This window comes from Argiope bruennichi, chromosome 1 (genome assembly GCF_947563725.1).
Source record: "Argiope bruennichi chromosome 1, qqArgBrue1.1, whole genome shotgun sequence".
Classification (NCBI taxonomy): domain Eukaryota; kingdom Metazoa; phylum Arthropoda; class Arachnida; order Araneae; family Araneidae; genus Argiope; species Argiope bruennichi.
In genome coordinates, this window is record NC_079151.1 from 73,653,078 (window position 1) to 73,675,167 (window position 22,090).

General features: G+C 28.0%; 1 protein-coding gene across 2 annotated transcripts in view; it reads right to left on the reverse strand.

The window, feature by feature from the left end:
* LOC129962896 (uncharacterized) overlaps positions 1–22,090 on the reverse strand; it is a 109,885-nt gene that overhangs the window by 52,909 nt on the left and 34,886 nt on the right. Inside the window, exon 2 of one of the 2 annotated variants that reach the window (XM_056076898.1) lies at positions 8,260–9,819. In XM_056076898.1, the coding sequence (XP_055932873.1) occupies positions 8,260–8,373 (114 nt within the window). In that variant the 5' untranslated portion in view covers positions 8,374–9,819. Of the gene's footprint in view, positions 1–2,276; positions 2,426–8,259; positions 9,820–22,090 lie in introns of those variants that run through there. The other variant, XM_056076910.1, reaches the window with a different exon arrangement.

Sequence of the window (22,090 nt, forward strand, 5' to 3'; positions counted from 1 at the left end):
ATTTGCAACGATGTTTCCATTGTGTTCAATAAAATTAAAAATTAATTTTATTTCTACAAATACCTGATCGACGCTTTTTTCTTTCCATTACCGAAAATTGAGGAGTGAAGATTTTGTTTATTTTTTCATATATTTTTTTACAGTGCCGTTACAAAGTTTTGCTTTCTTATTTTATTTTATCCTTTTATTATGTAATCTATAAAAAAGATATCTAAGGTATCAAATATTACATCCAGTATGCTGAATAAATATGCTTGTTATAATATTTTTAAATTAGTCTTCAAGTTGGACGTGTTCATTATATATTGAAAATAAAATGAGACAATTCGTTCTGTTGTTGAGGTTTTAATTTGATTGAGGGAGAAGAAGCACGAAGTATGATAACATAGAGGTAGATACTAGACGATGCGGACAATTACGTTTTCCATATGAGTGTGATATCATAACAACTTAGTTTCATTCGGTAATTAATGCATACAATATATAAAATAGATGCAAAATTATGAAAATAAGAGCTTAAATGTTTAAATTAAAGTTGTTTATATATATTATATTGTTGTTGAAGGAATCAACTTTATCAAATCATAAAAATTAGATTTAACTGAAATTAAATATTTTAATGTATTCCTAGTCAATCAGCTAGTCGACATATGCGTCTAGCATATAATATTCTGCTTTTAAAATTACATTCATTCGTATAATAAATTCTAAAATTTCAATCGGGGCAGTTAAACTTATTAAATGAAAAAAAAATTTAAAGTAACTATGCGTAGATGACAACTTTAAAGTAATATTGTTAAAATAACAAGACTATATTGCTTTTTAAAATTATATCGCTTTATAAAATAGCACCAAAAATATAGTTATTAATTTTATTCCTTTTCCTTTATCGCATATGCTTTTTCTCATTTTAGCAATTCAAGGTGAGCGCTGTAAAACGTTTAGTGTGTGTATGTGTGGGGGTGGGGGATCCTAGTTAATATAGAAAATAAAACATTTTTTAAAATTAAAATTATGTCTATGAAACGAAAATTTATGGCAAGCTTCAACTTACTAATTAAGATAACAGTAAACTAAACTAAAGTTTATAGTAAACAGTAAATTAACTTACAACGAAACTCAAATTTCGTGAATATAACTCTTTGACCCCATTATTATTTAGGTAATTATGCAACAACAAAAGCTACGACAAATAATTATCATCTTCTATACCACTAACATAATAAAATTATTACCAGTAAATGACCGTCTTTTTCAATTACGCATCTCATTATGGTAACATCTTTTCTTTCTTCAAATAACTGGTAAGGCTTTAAATGTCACCGTGTTCTAAATTAATTTATTGAAGAGGAACGTAGGTAGGAATTATCATTTAGTGACTCGCACGAACTTTTATATCCGAAAACAAAAATGCTAAATTTGATATTTATAGTTCTTTATATAAGATTTAACTTTCGAAAAGTGATTTCTTTGAATTATTTATTTTTGAATCATGCGATTAGTATAATTTTGAGAAAAAAATCTTTAATTAAATGTAAAATAATAACATGAAAAATTTTGTTAAATATTGCAGAAATTTCGATACATGTATTTAGTATAAAATATTAAATTATTTCATTTAATAAATATTAAATGTATTTAGTACAAATTAAAAAATTTAAACAATATAAGGGATTGAGATATCAAATGCTGATTGATAAATATAATTTAGTATTTCATCATCATTCATCATTTCATTCATTTTTTTCACTTTCATCATCATATTTTATATCTCATCAAATTCATTTTATATTTCCAAAAGAAAATACCCAATTATTAAAATTAAATTTCAATAATGAAATGCAAGGTTAAAAGCGAAATAAAGAAAATAAATTTAACAAAATCATAAATTTATTCTAAAATAAATTAAATTGAGATAAATAAGGATGGAAATATGAGAAAAAGATTCCTAGAGAATTATACAGAAATGCTAAAACAATGAAAAAAATGTCAACAAAAATATCTAATCTTGCATCGTTTTCGAATTCATATATATATGCAATAAAAGAATTTATTTAGTAGAAAAATAGTAAAAATAATATTAAGAATAGGAAAAAAACTCAATGTGATCCCTCTTTTCAAACGCAAAAACTGCATTTTGTTTGCACATTTTGTGAAAACAGTCCAATGATCAAGCAGAATTAAAATATCTGAAATTTTTGAGAAAATCGCGGAAATATATTGAAATGTCAATTAGCGAAATAAATATTCTAATACGCAATAGAGATTTTTCTTACTTTTCATTCATCTGGCAAGTAAACATGTCCAATGGCCGCAAGAATAGTCCATTAGTCGCAAAATTTCATCTCTCACTGAGATATAATGCAATTCCATCCAGAAATATTTACCAAAACCTTTCCTTGTGTACAACACAACTCCACTCTAACCTCTGTGCCGGTACTAACGTAAACTGAGGACTGGAAAAAACGTTTTTCTAGTGAGCCGTATTCTAACATCCTTAAGGGAGGTGTGAAAAAAAACCGATCCGGCCGCGCAGCTCAAGAATGCAGGTAAAAGGCCTTCGGGCACTCCGCAATTAGGCCTAGCTTCAGCTACAATGTGAAGGAAAAGCACGCCAAGTATTCCACACGCACTCTGGCTTTAGAAAATAAAAGCACTGACATTAAAAAGAAAATAAGTAACGACACAAGAAAAAAAATTCCATTCGCTCACGACTTGGCGGGTGGAAGAGTATTTTACTTTTGTTCATTTTCTCTTCCCTCCTATGCTTTTTTTTTTTTAATTTCTTTCTTTACTTTTTTTTTTTTTTTTTTCAAATCGTTCGGCTCTGGATATCTGTTTTTGTAGCTGTGTTCGATGAAAAATGTGATGTCATTTGTAACGCAAACGGTTCGAGAATTCGAATGACTCCTCGATTCGCTATAGGGGACGCGGAGCATTTGAAGAGCCGGACTACCTAAATATTTCCTCACTTCTCAATACGAATGGAATCCTTGGACAGTCTCGGAAAAAATACTACCAATTAACTTTTAATTGGATTCTTTTATCATAGGGCGACGAGAACAGTCGTAAAATAGAATTCATGACTTTTCATGTGCCTGCCAGTCTCCAATCAGGCCTGGTTCTTCTATCTCTTCTTCTGGAGTCAAACCTGCATAGTAGGATTTTTTTTCCAGTGACTTTGTTTTTTTACAAGACGGTCAGTTTTTCTCCGGAAAAACCCATACTAATGGATAGTCTTAAATGCTTGAATTGCGACAAAGATAACATTTATAAGTAGTGAGAAATCACTTAAAAATAAATTTTCAGGGCTTCTTTTTTTTTTTTTTTTTTTTTTTTATTTCCACATATTTTCCCTCCTCATTATGACTGAAGTCATTTCATAAAATACAGTAGAAAAAACATTAAAAATAACGCAAAAAAAAAAAAAAAAAAAAAAATTGAAAGAAAAATTATTTTTGTAAATCGAAATATAATGATACGTTTTTTCATGGATATTCCATGTTTCTTCTTTGTAGTACTTACTTGTGTAACTTATTTGCCAAATACTTATAACAAAAAAAAGTGGAGGACGATTTAAATCTCTAATTCAAACATTATTGCAAGATAATATTTTGGGCTTGAAATACCCATCTTCATTTTATTTTTAAATTTTGCGTTTGATTATAGAATAGCAGCGGTAACATGTACGCAAAAGAAATGTATTTAATATTGACGCAAAGTATGGGAATATAATTCAAACAGTAAAAATAATAAAAAGTAGTGTTTCAAAATATATTTAAGATATTTTTGATTTTTTTTTTAAATTAAATAAAAACCGGTTTGGAAATTAAATAATAAAATTGTAGTATAATAATTACTTAAGAATTTAATAATTAAGTAAAAGCTTATTTCTAAATTTAGTAGCTCTAAATCCATCTGCCTAGCCTATAGATAGCTTTAAATGATTTTTTTCATCATGCATGACAGTATGCCAGCATATAAACGTTATGAAACAAATAAAAGATTTATTAAAATCAGTTTAAATTAAAAGTTTAATAGTGTCATTGATTACAAAATTAAGAGAAACAACGTTATATTGAGCACTATGTTATATTTCAACGTATTTATATTGAAAACGTGTCAATGAAAAATAAGCAAGAGGATTGATTGTTTATAAATCTCATCCAATGCATTGGAGCAATGGTGTTTATCAAATTCAATGGAAACTGTTTTTTCAAGAACTGCAAGCAGTTGATTAATTTTGTGATTAAATTATAATAAAATTCTTATTTCAAATCATATGAAACATAATTTTACCACTATACAGACATATTAGCTAAAAGTGTTTCCTCATGGATATGATACAAAAATAATACTAGTTTATTTTTTTACGAATAATTTTACGAATTTTTTACGAATTATTTTGTTACGAATGAAGAATCAACGCAGAAATTCCTCTGCGATGGGACTTCTTTTATTAATAAAATTCCTGGTTTTTGAAGCGCACAATATTCATAATTAACACTTCTGTTTTGATGAAGGCTCTAGGAACATATTTTTGGAACCACTTAATTACGACGCAAGTACAGTCTCTGATTGCAAAATCGATAAGTTTTAACTTGCTTTAAAAAAAAATTAATCTACATTTCTCGGACAAAATAACAGAAATGGCAAAGACAGTGAGTGCGTAGGGAAAGGGTAAGGGATGTGGGCAAATTATACTAAAAGATGGGATCATTTTCACTTAAATCTTTTTTTTTTATTTATTATTATTTCCATCTTCTGTATTCAAAAAGAAAAATATTCCAGTAAAGAATTATACTATATTTGTTAATGCAAATAAAATACAATTGTTTCATAATAATGTTAAATCAGAAATTGTCAGAAATTTGGATATAATGAAATCAAAATTTTCCACAGAACGTTTACATAAACGTATCAATACAATTATAGAAAGTTTATTTAAATTCTTATTGGATAAAGTCCCTGAAATTCACTATTTTAAAGAACAATAAGGAAATAAAAAGTTTTTGTATTTGTAAAAGCAATATTTTCCAAATCGGTTTGCATAAGTAGTTAAGAGTGATTAGGAATTCACCATTCACTTTGATAACATTTCAAATGATCCGACAAATATATAACTATTCTTTTTATTGTTGCATTTTCGATTCTGTTATTCAACTGCGTATCTTTTTAGCTGTTATTCATACTATGATGCTTAAATCGACAAACAACTACTTACATCTAATTGTTGTCTTTTACGGATTAAAACTGGTGGGCTGAAAATAAATAGCAGAATGGAGGAATTTCAATAACAAGGACTCGATTAGCCGTACACATTATTTTATGTTATATCTAAATTAAATGATGTACGCGGCACATTTCTTCCTTGCGCATTCTGCTCATCAGTAAAATTTCCAGCGCATTAGAATAACAAATATCACGTTATTTTGACAAAATTTTAGATTTGGAACTAACAGCGATAAAGATATAATAATAGATTAATTTATATAATCTTTGCAAGTTCCAAATTATTGCTCTGCTGAATTCATTAAGGGAGACTACCTTAATACACTTTTCCAAAAAAGTTTCAAGAAAAAGTTAAATCATGAGAATCAGAGTGGAATTTGATGTCATGCTCTCCCATTCCTCAATATTATATATAATAAAGAAAATATATCAATAACGAAAGCAGGGAACCTGGTTGCGAATAATTCAACATAATTATATTTATTACAACCCTGTTATTTTTCCACTACGAGTTTTCAGTTTCAAATTTTTCTCTCTTTCGGCAATTCATCCGACTTTCAAAAATCGAGGGACAGGTGCCAACTCTTCAAAGCTTCACTCTATCTGATGTTGAATGAATGAGTGACCATGGCTTTTCATTCGGTCCAATATTCTATTATAAATAATGGGATGGGCTCAATTGAACTTAAAATCTTTTGATTTTAAAGTCGTTACATTTAAAAGAAAATGCTAACGAATGATTAATAAAAAACTGCTTAAATCCATTTAAGAAGAAAGAAAAAATAATTTAAATTTTAAATTGACTAATACCTCTTTTAAATTTCATTGTATTTTAATATAAATTTTTACAAAAAGAATATTAAAAAAAACTGGGAAAAATAAACATTCATTTCTGCTTATTTGCAATATTTCTTTATCATCTATTTCTGCAACAGAAATTTTAATTAGACGAGAAATTATACTAAAAATAAAAATAAAGGTAAATATAATCTAAAATGCATCGGAAAGATTATTCCTATTAGTTGTATGTTACGCAAAGAAAAAATATTATATAAAAAAAAAACTAAAAAACAATATAAAAAAAACTTTTTGTATTTCTTCCAAACCGAAGAAAATGTAAATATTTCCTCTACGAAATTAAATCTTGACGTACTGTTGAACAAATAAATTTACAGCGCGCAAAGTTAATGACAGATCAAGGGTCAAGAAACGAAAAGAGGAGGGGAAAATATTTTATGATTCCGGAAGTAACATGAGCTAATTTTTCAATTTAAATATACAAAAAAAGAAATTTCAATTTAAACGGAAATAAGATTAATTTTAGCTTATGAGCTTCGCATCGCAATTCTGAATAATTTTTTTTTTTTTTAATGTACCATTTATATCGTCTGGAATGCGCATTTTGTAAGCTAGGCAGGTTATCAAGCTAAAATCTCTTTTAAAGAGTAATATTATTTTTCTACATTTCCGAAATCTTTAAATCAGGTGTGTAAGTTTACATATCAAGTTTGTGATATAGGGACACGTACCACAAAATAAAAAAAAAAAAATAATAAAAAAAAAGAATTTTAAACCATTTTAGCTAACTTAAACAAACGCAAATTCTTATACCCGGAAGGGCTTGACTCACGTATTCAGGTTCAAGGGCAAGCTCAAGGTGATCTTAGTAAACGAAGCACTTAAGAGAAAATTCTTGCCGAACGTATATATCTTCGTGGATGGGAAGCTAGTAACAAAAGCATATGAGTATAATTAATACAAGTGAAGAGCAATTAAGAATTAGCAACAAGGCTTTCTAAGGAAAATATCTAGATTGTTCCAAAATTAACTTTATATAAAGGAAGAATAAAACTTTTTTAGTTAAAATTTAGTGGTTTTAAATATCAACTTCATTACAATTGTTCTGTCAGTAACTAGACCATCACAAGATTTCAAAAGATTTTATTTATAGAGGATGTTGAAAGCATACTTAAGTTCTATAATTTTATTTTAATTTTTTTTATTCTAAAAATTCTGGATTGATAAAGGAATTAATGTGCTGAAGAAGATATGCATAATATGCACCGAGTAATTTACATTAATTAAATGTTATTAAATTGTCAATGAAATACCTACAATAGGCACATGTTATGTATCCTGACTAAATATTTTTTTAAATTGTTTATTCATAGCCCAGTAATAGAAACAATGCAATAAGAGGAAAACAAAAATATCATTAAATTTTATAATTTAGCACCAAAATTTTGAAACTTTCTTTAAATTGATTTAGAATTAAAATTTTTAACAGCTTATATGCATTTAAAGTGTGTATATATCTGCAGCATTTTATGAACATATCTGCAACATATTACCAAATTTTATTATATACGCTTCCCCCTTTCCAAGTTAAAAGCCATGTTATTTTAGAATATTTTAATCGGTGATCTTAAGGTAGATAACTCGAAGATACTTTTTTTTTTAAAGCGAATAAGTGCAAGGAAATTACTGCAACCAAACTGCGATAGACGAGATGGACAATTTTCAAAAAGAGCCACCTACTTAGATAGATGGAATAAAATGCGCCATTATTTGAAGAATTTTTTTTTTTTTAGTTTCTTCTTAACATTTTTCTCTTTTTTTATGACATTCAATAAAAAATATGCCAGTTCTTTCCAAAAAGAATGAGGCGTTTTTTTAATCCCATGATTGCTCTACATCCTTCAAAGAATGATAGCAGTCAAACACTGTGGTGAAAAATTTCCATTTCACAAATGGAATTTATAAATTTTAAATTACAGTTTTAATAATTAATTTATTTTATTAGAATATACATATAATTTTATGTAAGGGTACAAATTTCATAGAAGTCGATTTACACGTTGCCCACACTATGCATGTTTCAATTTAAAGCCGAATTAAAATATAATATTGTGTTTATGAAAAACTGTTGTCGAAACATATAATAATATTTTAAATATATATATTTAAAAAAATCCATGCATACACGCTAACATTAAAATAAAATTGAACTGTATAAAAGTTGCTTACCATGCTTGACTTCAATTTTTCTAACAGTCCGTCCATTTTTGTCACATCCACTTCTTCTGTCTCCAACATCGAAGTGGATGACAGCTGAGGTGGGGGGCTTGATACTGTTACCATTTTTAAAAAGCGGGTTCAAAATGGACTTTCAACTTCATTGTTTTTCCTTAAACTTCAAATCATCTGAGAATCATTTTTTTACAACTTCCATCAAGTGTCAGTCGTCATACGTGATTGTTTATAACTGCTTGAGTGCTCACTTTGACCCTAATTTAAGTCACAGATGTGTTGAGCATTTTAAGTTAATTCTGTGGTAGTAAATTGTTCATTTCTCATCGATTTATTTCGAAAAAAACGCAAGTGTAGATTGGCTCATTTCTTTTGTAGCTTTCTTGCTATTAATGATTTGAAATTGGCAGAGAAAAATGGAGAAAACATGACCTTGAAAGTAAGGCTTTCAGCACACTTTTATTTTTCGTATAATAGATTGTCATATGACATAATGGACGAAAAAAGCAATTAATCTTCGAGATCAACCATTAGCGATTTGCATTTTAATAATGAAGTTTTCAATTATTTGAAAACAACGAATGATTTATTCTGTAAATGTGCGTTCATCAAAATTTTAGATAATAAATTTGTTAATGAAGTAATCAATATGGAAATACGTACAGTTTCCTCTTTATAAATAATTTTATTGCTTTATTTATTTTAATTTTCGGAAGTATTCAAGTTCAAACAGGCCTTCATTTCAGAATCAAATGTTGAATAAAAAATTATCGCGTCAAAGAATGATTTTCATTAATTTTAAAGCATTTTCCATTATTATTTATTTTCTTATATAATTTGTAAGGTACTGGTTTTGCTAAAAGAAAGCTAAAAATCAATGATTTTCTTAAAAAATCATATTTTGAAAAATATGTCTATCTCGTAAAATTTTCCCTTGCAGATGTTGATCTGCTTTTCCTTCCTAGAGGCTACATGCAACATTCATCCTTAAATGGCAAATCCAGCGGTCTTGCTAAGTACAAAGGCAAATTGTTGACGAATCCTCTGCAGTTAGTTTCCTATGGAAGAAAGCACCAATTATCCACAACTAGAGATGCAAAGCAGACACATCAATGAATGGGCATCTTTTTTTCTTTTCAAGGTTTTGCAGCAAGTCTCAAAAAGAAAGGGAGGGGGGGGGGCGAAGGAATCGAAGGAAAATATTCACTTTGATGAGATAGACGATCTCAGTTGAGGGGAGGGGAAGTGACTATAAAAGAGATACTGCTCTTCTGGAGGCGGGTGTTGTGCTATGCCTCCACGAGCAGATGCAATCCACCCGACGCACCGTGCAGGACTGAGGTCCTCTCTAGGACTCCCCAAAAAAAAGGAAGAAAAAAGAAGGAAAAAATAGCCGAAGATTTGCCAGCGCGCAAACGTTGGTAATTAGTGGCACAACTTCGATTCACCGCCTCGAGGCTGTTTTCACTCACTGGACTCCACTTCTTTCCCCTCCTGTGTTTCTGTCTTCCCCCTCAGCGCCACGTTTTCGTCCCTAGGCGGTCCGATCCGTCCGACCTAGAAGGAGAAGAGAAAGAAAAAACTGTAATAATAACAACATACGGAATTATTAAGCAGAGATTGGAATTACTAGGAATGTAAAGGTAGAAACGAATCGGAACATGATATATTGGGCAAGGAAGGAATGCTATGTTTTCCCACGAAATGTCGGGGCTTAGCTCATTTTTTATTCGCTTTTTACTTCTGCCAAATTGGTCTAATTACTGGCGACGTCATCTTTAAGTTTGGCGACGCGGGAAATATTGTGCAAGTGTTGGTTGTGGATGGATGTAAGGGTGGAGGAGGGAGGGAGATACCAAAAACGTTGCATTTCACATCAGGCCACCACTGCGTTGGTATGCCGCATTGGCAAGTGGGCCTTTTTGCTTTTCTTTTTTTTTTCTCCCTTCTTATTTTGCCTCTCTAGTTTGTTTCGTTCCCCTGTTGTAGTCAGATCCATACCCTGTTATTAAAAATGTAACTTTGTTTCACCGGGGACAAACGTCAGAAGTTGACAAGGTGATTGATTAAAATTGATCAGGTGATTCTAAATTCGGGCACCGCATGCGACGTTCGGAAGCCCCTAATAATAATGATTTGAGGATCGATTTGCAACAGAAAGTCTGTTATTCGGGGAAAAGCATTTTCTCTCGTTTACTTGTGGTGACGCTTTGGCAGGCGGAAGAATATCTTAGGGCTTTTTTTTAATCATCATTTGACGTTCCTAAAATACCAAAAATATCCTCAGGTTCTTTTGCAACTAATTCTACACAAACAATGAATGTGATTCAAGATTATTAATTAATGACGAGAGCTCATTTATCCTTATTATATTTGTTACATTAAGTTGCCTACACAATTATACAATACATTTGATTCTCGATTATATGAAAAAAATCTAACAGCATGACAAAAAGTTATTATTCTGCTTGAAATACCACATTACTTAAACGAAATTCTTAATTCGAAATTCTTTCATTAATATTTTTAATGAAATTACACGAATAAATACATTTTCAGTTTGACTTAATATTAACAGAATGCTCTGTTTTTCATGAATTCCTTTAACATTACTTAAGTATAATATTCAAAACAAAGTTTTCGCCCCTTTTTCTTGTTTGATTTATGTTATGGCCAAGGAAATAAATTCCGTCATTCTTAATATTCATTTCAAAAACGTATTAACTTTTTTTTCCATAGCGTTATCGATAGTGTTCTTATGAATAATTTTATTTATTTATTTACTATGCCAGTTGTAAGTACTCAAACAAAAAGATTTCATTGTAAAAGATAGAGTAGTTTTGAAGAAACAATTCTTCCCTTCTAGTTCACGAAGATTATTTCATTTATTTATATCAACGAGAAAAAAAAAAGATATAATGTACTAGAAAGGAAAACTTTTAATAAAGAAAATGAATATTTTTTTATTAAAATTAGAAACGCGTGTGGGGAGGAGGGATTCGTCGTTCAAAATGCAAAAAGAAAAAAAAAATGGAAATCATTGGCTGAAGGTATATGCTTAGTACAAGAAGGAACTAATGATCTATTATCTTTTACAGACAAGCTCAGGTAAGATCAATTTGTGCAACAATTTGCTTCAATGTAAGAAAATATTTATTATTATTTATTTTATAAAATGGATTTATTATTTATTTTATAAAACGGACAGCGTAATTTGAAGTTTCAGTATTTATCAAAAATATGTTATTTGCAAGGTACAGTACACTCAAACTGGTTTTCATCTTATAACTGCAAATAATAGCTTCGCACAAACGTTGTCAATACTTGGCAGGAGGGCGACCAGGGATCACTGTAAAATGAACTTCTATATTGTTTTTTTAACTTTTAATTTAATTAATTTCATTAAATAAAATCAAACGAAATTGGTCACCAAAGATAGAAAAGATAAAATACCTGCTAATAAAAATGTTTTTTTGCCATTTAAGAACAAAATTGTCATCGTGTATTTTTTTCTCTCTAATTTCAATATTTTTTATAAAAAATTTTTAATGTAATTCTCGGTGAAAATACTTCCTTTCTGCGCTTAGATTCAAACTTTTCTTATTATTTCCATAAATATTTACTGTTTTTTAATGCATTGTTGAAAATTCTTGTATGGAGAAGTTTATTGCTTTGAATGTTATTTGCAGGTACGGTTTCTTCAGATAATACATTATTTACAGGTATTCTATATTCTGCATAGCTCAAATGTTCTTCTATAAAAACGGATGAAAAGTTTTTGAAACAAACATTTATACTTTTTAAATTTAGGACAAATGAAAATAATGGAGAGAGGGAAGGAAGGAAGGAAGAATGGGGGTAATTTTAAATATGCCCCAAAATTAACTAGACTTTGGAAAAGGAGAAAAATAAAATAAAATATTGAATTTCACGGTTATAAACTGAATCATTCCAAAATTCAAATTCTTAAACAGATTAATCATGCAGCTGTGAAGGAGAGAAAAGATCTAAACCTGTTGGCTGGAATCGAATATGTGGCTGTTTGATGAGTAACCAGATACATTAAAATCGAACGGGTTTGATTTGTAAAGAAAGATATTATAGAGTTTCTTAATTTTCTTCATTTGGCTCTCTCTATCTCGTTTGTAAAATTTTTTTACCTGGAGATAGTTAATTTTTTTTTCCAAATAGGTTTTAAGCAGATAAATTTTGAACTTTAGGTTCTGGATAACTGCAAAGAACTTGCAACACGTCATGCAATACATAGAGTTTGGCATGATTGAAAATTTGATTTTTATCGATAACTTGCCATAGATTCATTCTTATCACTGAAAGATTTGGGAAACATTTTTTTGTCTAGCAAATTATAAATCAAATTATTGGAAACCAAATTAAATGGGAATTGCGTATGTTCAACGGGATATCATATAGTAATACTGATATCTCTCATAATAATCATATAGTAATACTGATATCTCTCATAATAATCATATAGTAATACTGATATCTCTCATAATAATCATATAGTAATACTGATATCTCTCATAATAATCATATAGTAATACTGATATCTCTTTTAATAATATTACAAATAATGTCAAGGACAAAAAAAAGTTCCATATGCTTGTAAATGCTTATGAATATGACAAAATTTGCAAATAACACTTTAATTCATAGAGAATTATGTTCGAAAATAAAGTCACATGAACTTATGCTTGCAAATCAAGTTTTAACCAAAAATACAGTACCTGCAAATATCATCGGATTCATAGGCCTAATACCTATAAATATCACTTCTCTAAGAAAATTAATATTCATGTCCTTTTTTTAACCAATAATAAGGGAAATTAGGTAGTGTTTCTATTCTTTTTTACATGGAAAACTACACTTAAACATTATTTTTTAAGACTTATCATTTAAAGCCCCAAATTAAGTTACTTCTTTGTTTAGATTCCGATTTAATTCCGTTTAACAATGTTACATCTCAAAAATTAAGTACGACTTTTTTCAGTAAACGTATAATGAGAAATTAGACACCATTTATTTACCATATAAATTATTGTTTTATACTATTCTGGGTAACTTTTAATTATCAAAAAAGACATTTTATCTAAAAATGATGGATATTAAGAAAAAATTTAAATATTTTGGTCCAAAAAGAGAAAAAAAAATAGGTAAGGAGTCTACTATTAACTAAGCATATCAAAGCATAATAAAGGTGTTTATCTTTAATTGACTAACAATTTTTACATTCACTGCCAAATATTAAATAATATCTGATGAATTCTTACAGATTTATCTTTGTCATGGTTACAGATTCACAGCGAAGGCAGTATATTAAAATCGTATAATGTGAAGATGAGTGGTAAATATTCGAAATCGTTTCTTCAAAACATACTATTTTATTTGTAAATACAAATGTTTGTTACTTTTTTAAATCACTTTAATTTTATAATATGTCATTCCTCTCAATTCCCTTTCATGATGAAAGAAATCTGATTTAAAGTGTTCCATTTTCTCATTGAAATTGATTCTGAACGACACATCAGTTGTGCTATATTGCCCTCGAACACGGAATTTTTGGTATGGAAACGTTGCGAAAAAAATTAGTTTTTGAAATTATTCTCGGGAATGCTGCAGATCCAGTATAAGTAAAGAAATTGCACTAATAAAAGAAAAATGGCTTTAGAAAGGTTCAGAAATATTGGCACTCACCCTGCGGGTTTAGAAAGCATCAAGGTTTACCTTAAACTATGAAATACAATGATAACGAAAGAACTACAAAATGTATAAGTGCGATTTAATTTTAAAGTGTAATTATTTACCTATACATTTATACTTTTTCAAATACACTCGCTTCTTCAAAAATAGGAGGTTTTGATATTTCTGCCCCTCAAACTCAGATCTTGCTTATTTGATCTTTGTTTACTTTTGAGTTTAATAAACTTGACTTAAAACTTTAGATCTAACTAAAACGTTTTGTTGTTTGTATTTAAGCAGAGACAGTTAAATTTCAATAAGACCTATTTTTTTCTTAAATAAAAATCATAAAAATAGTATGTGGAAATTATCTACTCGAAAATAACCAATGTTTTTGGAAAAAAAATACAAAAGAAAAAAAATATTTCAGGGGGAGGGGGAATGCAAAAACAAAAATTGACAAAGACATCACAATTTTAATATTGCATTTTGTATTTTCATGTAATTAAAACAAAATACGCAAATAAGAATTGTACTATTATTTATATCCCATTTCATTCCGAAGTAAATAGTTTTAATCGTAGTTTAATATCTTAAACTAAAGAAATAATATAGTTTGTTAAAAAAATTATTCTTACATAAACTCTATTGGGAAGGTTCTAAGTTCATTTAAGAAATATTTTCTGATTAAATACACTTTACATACAATCGCCTTTACAAAATAAAAAAATAAATAGTTAATTTGCTTCATTATTCTAAACTCTTATTAAATGCCAGAACTTAAAAGTGTTAAATTTAAAATACGCACACATTAATAAAATTAAGATGATGTTTTGGAAGCAGCTAGTATCAGATTTGGTACAACATTAAAATTCAATCAACAATCATTTATAGATAGTGGGAAGATATTCGCAAATTATTAGAGTATAGCAAAATAGTATCAATAAGAAAGTATTCGTGACGTAAAAAGTGCTTCGTATACGAAAAAATAAAAACCACACAATTATATTTTTCTATTTCTTTTGAACTAATACTTGATATTTCTAATGTTCTTTTGTTATTATAATTATTTTGTTTTGAAATTTAGAGGATTACTAATGCTTTTATAACTGCTTTTTCGGTTGTTCTTCTAGTTCAGGATGATAATCTCATTGATTTAAAACTGACTTAAGGAGTCCAATCAATACGATTAATTGTGACCCAATGTAATAAATTTTTTGGACAACAACAACAATAACAAAAAGAATCCCTTAATGTTATAATTAAACTATTTAAATAAAAGTATTGTTGCAAAAAAAAAATCTCTCAAAAGACACAGTAACTCAAAATTACTTAAGAGCAATTATTTTTTAAAAATATTTAATTCAGGATAGCTAAATGTAAACACTCTTAATAAAACTATGATTTTTTAGAAAAAATTTCTAAAAAATGATTCCAAAAAAACTCATATGCATTGCTACCACAATGTTTATTTTATGGTATAATATTTAAAAGAATTGAAGTTAAGATAAGGTTCAATCTAAATGTTAGAAAAAATTCTTATCCCTCTTGTTCGAAGAATTTAACAAAGAATTTAAATTTATGCCAGAAATTTAGAATAATTTCTAGGATTATAGATTATTTTCCTTATTTCAACACGATTTATATTTTTTATTTAAATTTAAAAAACTTTAATTAATAAGATAAACGTTAGAGCAATATCTTATTTCCTGCCAATTCTAGATTTTTTTTCTTTATAGAACATGATCATAAATCTGCTAGTATCACAATTTTGAATATTGAATTAGAAGTATTAAAGAATTGAAGAAACATAAATCATATAAATGATTTATATAAAATCCCTGAAAAACATTTTGAGGTAACTTTAATGATATTAATTCCTTTAGTTTAATGACTATTTCTAATAAAATGTAGAATTTTTAGCATTAATTTATTATTTTTTTAAAGAAAACCATGGTTATTAAAATAACTAAAAAAGAAAAATTACAAATTTTGATTGAGCAATTAATATGTTAGCTTTTCAATAATATTATTCCTTTAGTTGATTGGAAATTTTGAAATTTTGTAATTGGAGCAAATTTTCATGAACAATAAAATCGAAGATCATCATTATTAACTTATAATCTTTGTTTTTGAAGTTTTTCTATTAGAAAAATTCCACATAAATATATATATAATTTCGATTTATATAATAATTATTATTATTAAATAGTATTTCATTCAATAGTATTTTGTCATTCTTCTCTCATGAATGAATCTTTAATGAAATTACATCTCAAGTTATTAACAGTAAGGGTTTTTTTTTAATTTTTTTTTATTTGAAACTTTGGTAGTAGTCTAATGCCATAAATTGGATTAGTTACCTTGGACATATTTCTGAAATTAAAATGTTCTTTTATTAATATTCTAAGGCAATTTCATTCATAAAACTAATAAAATACTTTACTTATTGATTCCCTTAAATGATTTGTCATTCGTTTTCGCAAGTTGTTCCGATTTAATACCAACACGTAATCAGATTTTAGACAATAATAATCATCAACTTCTTATGCAAAAATAATTCAAAGTGTAAAGCTAAAATGGATGCTAATTTAGTAGGACGAAAATGAATCTTTAGGAGAGAGAGGAAATCATTTAAATGCATAGCGGAAATAAAAAAGATAAATTCTTTCTTCCAAATTTCCTTAACTTTAAAAATAACACATAAATTACTTTTATACAAATATCAAATCCACTCGATTTACATTTTTAATAACTAAAATGTATGAAACAAAATACACGCAATATTTTCAAGAAGTTATTCCCGTTAACAAATTGGAAATATCTCCTTAAAATGATGTATCAATAATATGAATATCCGCTGATTTAATATTTTGATTATAATGCTTTGAAAATATTTATAATGAATGAATAAGCTAGGATGTGGATCATATCTATGATCATTTGAAAAAAGTGTTTGAATAAGGTGAAGAACTACTTGCCCCAAGACTTTTAACAAAAAAAAAAAAAGTTTTGTAAACGGGGAGAAGGAAATAATAATAGTAAGGAAAATCTTTTTAGTTTAATTTCAAAACGCAATAAGATTTTAACATTTCGACAGTATTTCCTTAAAACTAAATAATTCTGAGAAGACAATTACACATAGGTAGGATTCAAAACAAGTTCCATAATATGCATTAGACAAAAATATGACTCATGATGATTTCTCCCTCTATATGAGGAGAATAGATAAGACTTCTAGTATTGTCTAGTGTGGCATTAAAGTATATACTAATGAAGTTTTCAATTTTTCATTTTCATTTTTGCATTACAATTTATTAAAAAAAAAATTCTCCCCCTCAATCAAAATTCAAAAACTTATTTTTTTCCTAGTCTTCGCATGTCTTGATAAGCATTTCATTAATGTTATTCCCAGAAAAACTTCCTATTCGCCTCTCATTATTAAATGAAAAATATCTATAGAATTTTTTTATTCTCTAGAATTCGTATTTCGTAATTTGGATGTCTAAAAAAGGTGGAAACAGGAAACTTTCTTAATATTTAAGCAGTAATTTTTTTAATCATTACTTTTAATCAATTTTAGTTCTTCGAAATCCAGTATTTTGATTCTAACCTTTAAAAAAATACTTTTTCAAAATTCTAATTCATACTTAAAAAAGAAAAAAAAATTATGACTTTATTTTTTTTGAGACGTTATTTTTATAGGTTAATGCAGGTTACTCACAAAACAAAAACAAAAAATGATCTTTTTTTCTGATGAAGCATCAGCTTTATCAGAAAACATAAAATACATGATAATAAAGAACAGCACTTTAAAAGCTATAGAGTAAGTCTATTATGCATGAATAACAAAATGGAAATAAAAATAAAGCTTATAAAAAAATTAGAAAATTCCAAAATACATGCATATGCGGTTTTTCCTTTTAAATATTCAGTTTTTTCCTCGCTGAGCAGTCTTTCGTTCGATCGAATTTCTATTCAACAAATTACAGTAATTACCAGTGTATTTTTCATTCGAAACGTATCCCATTTCAAATTATGTGACAATTAAGTCGATATGAATTATTAAATGCATTCTAACAAACGTCTGAAGGGACCGCTGACGTTTCTCATTATTTGATAGAATGTGCAAGTTGCGGATTCTTCGGAAATTAGGAAAGCATAATGAGCGAATTTCTCAACATTGCATAAAGAAGCTTGAACCGAGTGAAATCCTAATATCTCTTCCTCGCAAACTGGCATTAATCGAGACATGCCGTTCATTCCCACTTTAGAAAATCGTGAGTGTCAACTCATGCAAAAAGAGCGGAGAGGAATTGTAAATTCCGGTTAAGGCATATATTTAGCATGTCATGGGTCAATCACGAAGCATCATCGTGTTTACGAAAACATTCAAGCTATTTCGGAAGGTCCCGACCCAATGTGAAGTCAACCGCAGCTGATTGTTTGGTACGCGATTCATAGCGACGCCTGGCGAACCAGTTTGCAACCAACTATCTAATTTACCTATTCACAATAGATGCTTTCGCTTTTAATGGAGGAGAAGTGATACAGTAACATGTTTCTTCCAGGAAACACGAGACCATTACAAGACTATTTATTTTATCTCAAGGTCGTTTCGTTTCATGAACGAAATAATGGATGGTATTCCAATACTGTGAATAACATCAATGGAGGCAGTACAAACATAGCGGCTCTAATTGTCCTTTTTTACTCGAACGTAATTACACGAGCAATTTGTATAGTGACTTGATTTCTTGAAGATATCCGCTTAAGCACGTGCCTTGGTGAACGCTCGTCTGGAGACATTGTCTTAAGAATTAATTAGACGTCTACGATCAGTTAGTGAGGCTAAATAAAAATAAATGATCTTAGTGACACTGGTTAAACAATGTTAAGTCACCAGCTGTTTTTTTATTATTATTATCATTCTTTTAATCATTGATTTTAACGCTGTTTCATTCTTTTTTCTTTAAAAAAAAACGGTTATTTGCCCATTGAAAAAAAATGTATGTAAGAATACAATAGTGCATTCTATTGCGAGCTCTAAATGTTAATAATTTAAGAGGAAAGAAAGTTTTTAAAAATACCTTTCTTTAAGTTTGACTGACTTAAATTTGCGACAGATGATTTGTTGTCGAAATCTGTATGATAAATTTCAATATCTACATGAACTTTGAAATTTAGATTAAGCATATTTAATGATCATGTTAAAAAGAACTGATTTCTTATTTGAAATATAACACAAAGATAATCTTTATATTAAAAAAGAGGAAGAGAAAAAAAAACCGGGTAAAGTTTTGCATTAATTAGTTTTAGATACACCTATTTTGGAAAAAAAATTGTACTAACTTTAAAGGAATTTGCTTGATTTATCATTACACCCAATGGCTTAAAAAGTGCATTCCTCTATTATATATATTTTCTACATAACAACATTCTGGAAATATATCCACCATTTTTCTGCTAAAGCAAGCCACATTAACTTATGCCTTGGTTTATACTTCACATTTTGTTTAATTTTATTCATTACGTTGCTTTGAGTTTCGTTATGATCCGACATATTCATGTTTGGAGTAGGTCGAAAATTTAAAGAACTTAATGCTGGTCTATGTAGTGTAGGTCACATAGAGGCCAAGAACATCATTTTGAGATTACGAAGAAGATTAGACACAAGTTATTATTGTCTCTTCTTGAAGTTTAACTTCATGGAAGGGGAAGATTAAAAAATAAATTTTAAAAAAATCCTTATAGTTTTTTTGTAATTGCAGTTCTGGTAATTACAAGTTTTTTCATTTGTAATTAAATTTCATTCTGGTTTGAAATGCTATCAGAAATTAAAAAGTCATAAAATCGAAGCAAAAATTGAAATTAATCAGTAAAAAAAAAAAATGAAAAAATATAAATCAATTCACAATTGTTTGAAGAACAAAATTTATGCCAATTTAAAAAGAGTACAAATAAAGATGTTTCATTCTTTTCAACCCATTCTAGGAGAATCAGAAGTTTCATGCTTTATAAAAAATTTAATTAAATATAATGAAACAAAATAACGATGCAATAACGATAAAAACAAAATAACGATGCAACAATTAATACAGAATATTTTTTTTTTTTTAATTTTACAGAGAAACTTATAATTCTCAGATCTGGAATTTAGTCTTTTAAACGGGATTATCAGTCACGGAAAATAAACAGTTTTGATTCAAAACAATAGGTTTATTATATGAATTTTAACATTTTATTGTATTATTTCTGTTCCTATTTTAGTATTATTTTAGTATTATTTAAATATATATAATTTTTAAGAAGCGTTGTTTATTTTTAAGGTGTACGTACACACTAGAAGATTTTTTTTTTTAAATTTTAACTTTAAAAATCCAGTTTTTTCACAGTAGGTCATTATTATATGTTTAAACACATATCAGTGAGAAAAAACCATATTACACTAATTATTAATTAATTAAATAATATTTAATGAGCTAATTAGCATATTATTTGAAACATGATGTCTTAAATTCTAATTTATACAGACACACAATTCTAGTTGGAAATTATTAATCTTCATGTTATATTAATCTTAATCTTCAATCTTAATATTAATCTTCATGTTGTCTGCCTCAATCAAATTATAAAAATATATAGTTTTTTTTTTTAAATTTTTTCTTCAACGATGAATAGAAAAATCGAGATTTTTTCTGTACTTTAACTTTTAAATAGCTATTAAGAATTTATTTCTATAAATATAACTTTGATTGAGGCACAAAACATCCGCTATTTCATATAGATTATTTTGATATATAAATAATTGTATTTCGTTAATTTCTTGTTGAGTTATGATTGTTTGAATGAAGCAACATAATAGAAAAATATCATTCTTCATAAAATGAGTTTTAAAAAAACGTAACTAGATTTTCTAATGAAAGCACCTCAAGAAAAACAATTATAACTCGAGAAATATTTCGAATATTGAAAACATCTTGGTATCGTTTGAAAGTTAAAGGATCAGAGAACATTATTAAGCAATAAAAAAAATATTCGATATTTTTACGATTTTTACCAATTTATATATTTGAGCATCAATTTCTGTAACTGATAACTTTCAGTAATCAGTTTCATTTTTTTTCTTTTGCAATAATTTAAAAAGCTGTTTTGCGTTTTTTGGATTCTTTTTTTTAAAAACCTTTTTTCTGTTTTTCCAGAGTTTCATGATGCCTCATGTGCGTTAATGTTGCATATGTAGCAAATCTCTCGAGAGCGGAACATTTAAGATACCTCCACAAAAGTTTACGGCATCGTACGCAGTTCTCTTTGACCAATTAAAGGAGTATATTCTTTCAAAATTTCAACATGCATGCAACATCGCCATGTGACAATACAATACAAGAATTATCCTTACGATTCCTTCAAAATCACAAAATGTTTTTGTACCTCAAAACATCAAAATAGAAATTATCTAAACGAATTTCTACATGAAATAAATCAATATTTTTTGCATTCCGTTTTTAATTTTTTCAGGAAAATTTCACACTGGATCTTTGCACGTTCTGAACTTGAAGAGGAAGTTCGTGCTTTAAAATAAAATAAGCATATCAACCATTCACTTTTCTCATAATGCAGCACTACATTTAAATTAAAGAGGATTTAAATAAGATACAACTTTTAAAATAGCTTTTTGGACATGCATTCAAATATTTTTTTTTGTCATATTCTTCACAAATATAAAACATCCTGCTAAAAATGTATTTTTTAAGTTTCAGTACCTCTTCTAATATTCAAGTAGCTGTAGTCACTATTCCAATAACGTTATTTTTCTCTGTCCTGGAAATAGGACTACTACTATGCGGGAGAAATGAGGAATAAGTGGAAGGATGAGCTTCCTCTGTTAAACAGTCGCGAATTGTGCTGTTCAGTTTTTAGAGCTGTGGCGATTATCTTTTATTCTGGCAATGTTTAAGGAAATCGCCATATTTTACATGAAAAAAAAATAAATAAAATTTCCTATACTTTCCAGGTTTTTAAGGAAAATTTTAAAATTTACAACATTTTCTGTGTTTTATAGATGATTTTAAAATTCCCTGTGTTTCCTCGGCTTTTTCTGTACCATAGCGGCTCTGATAATTTTTTA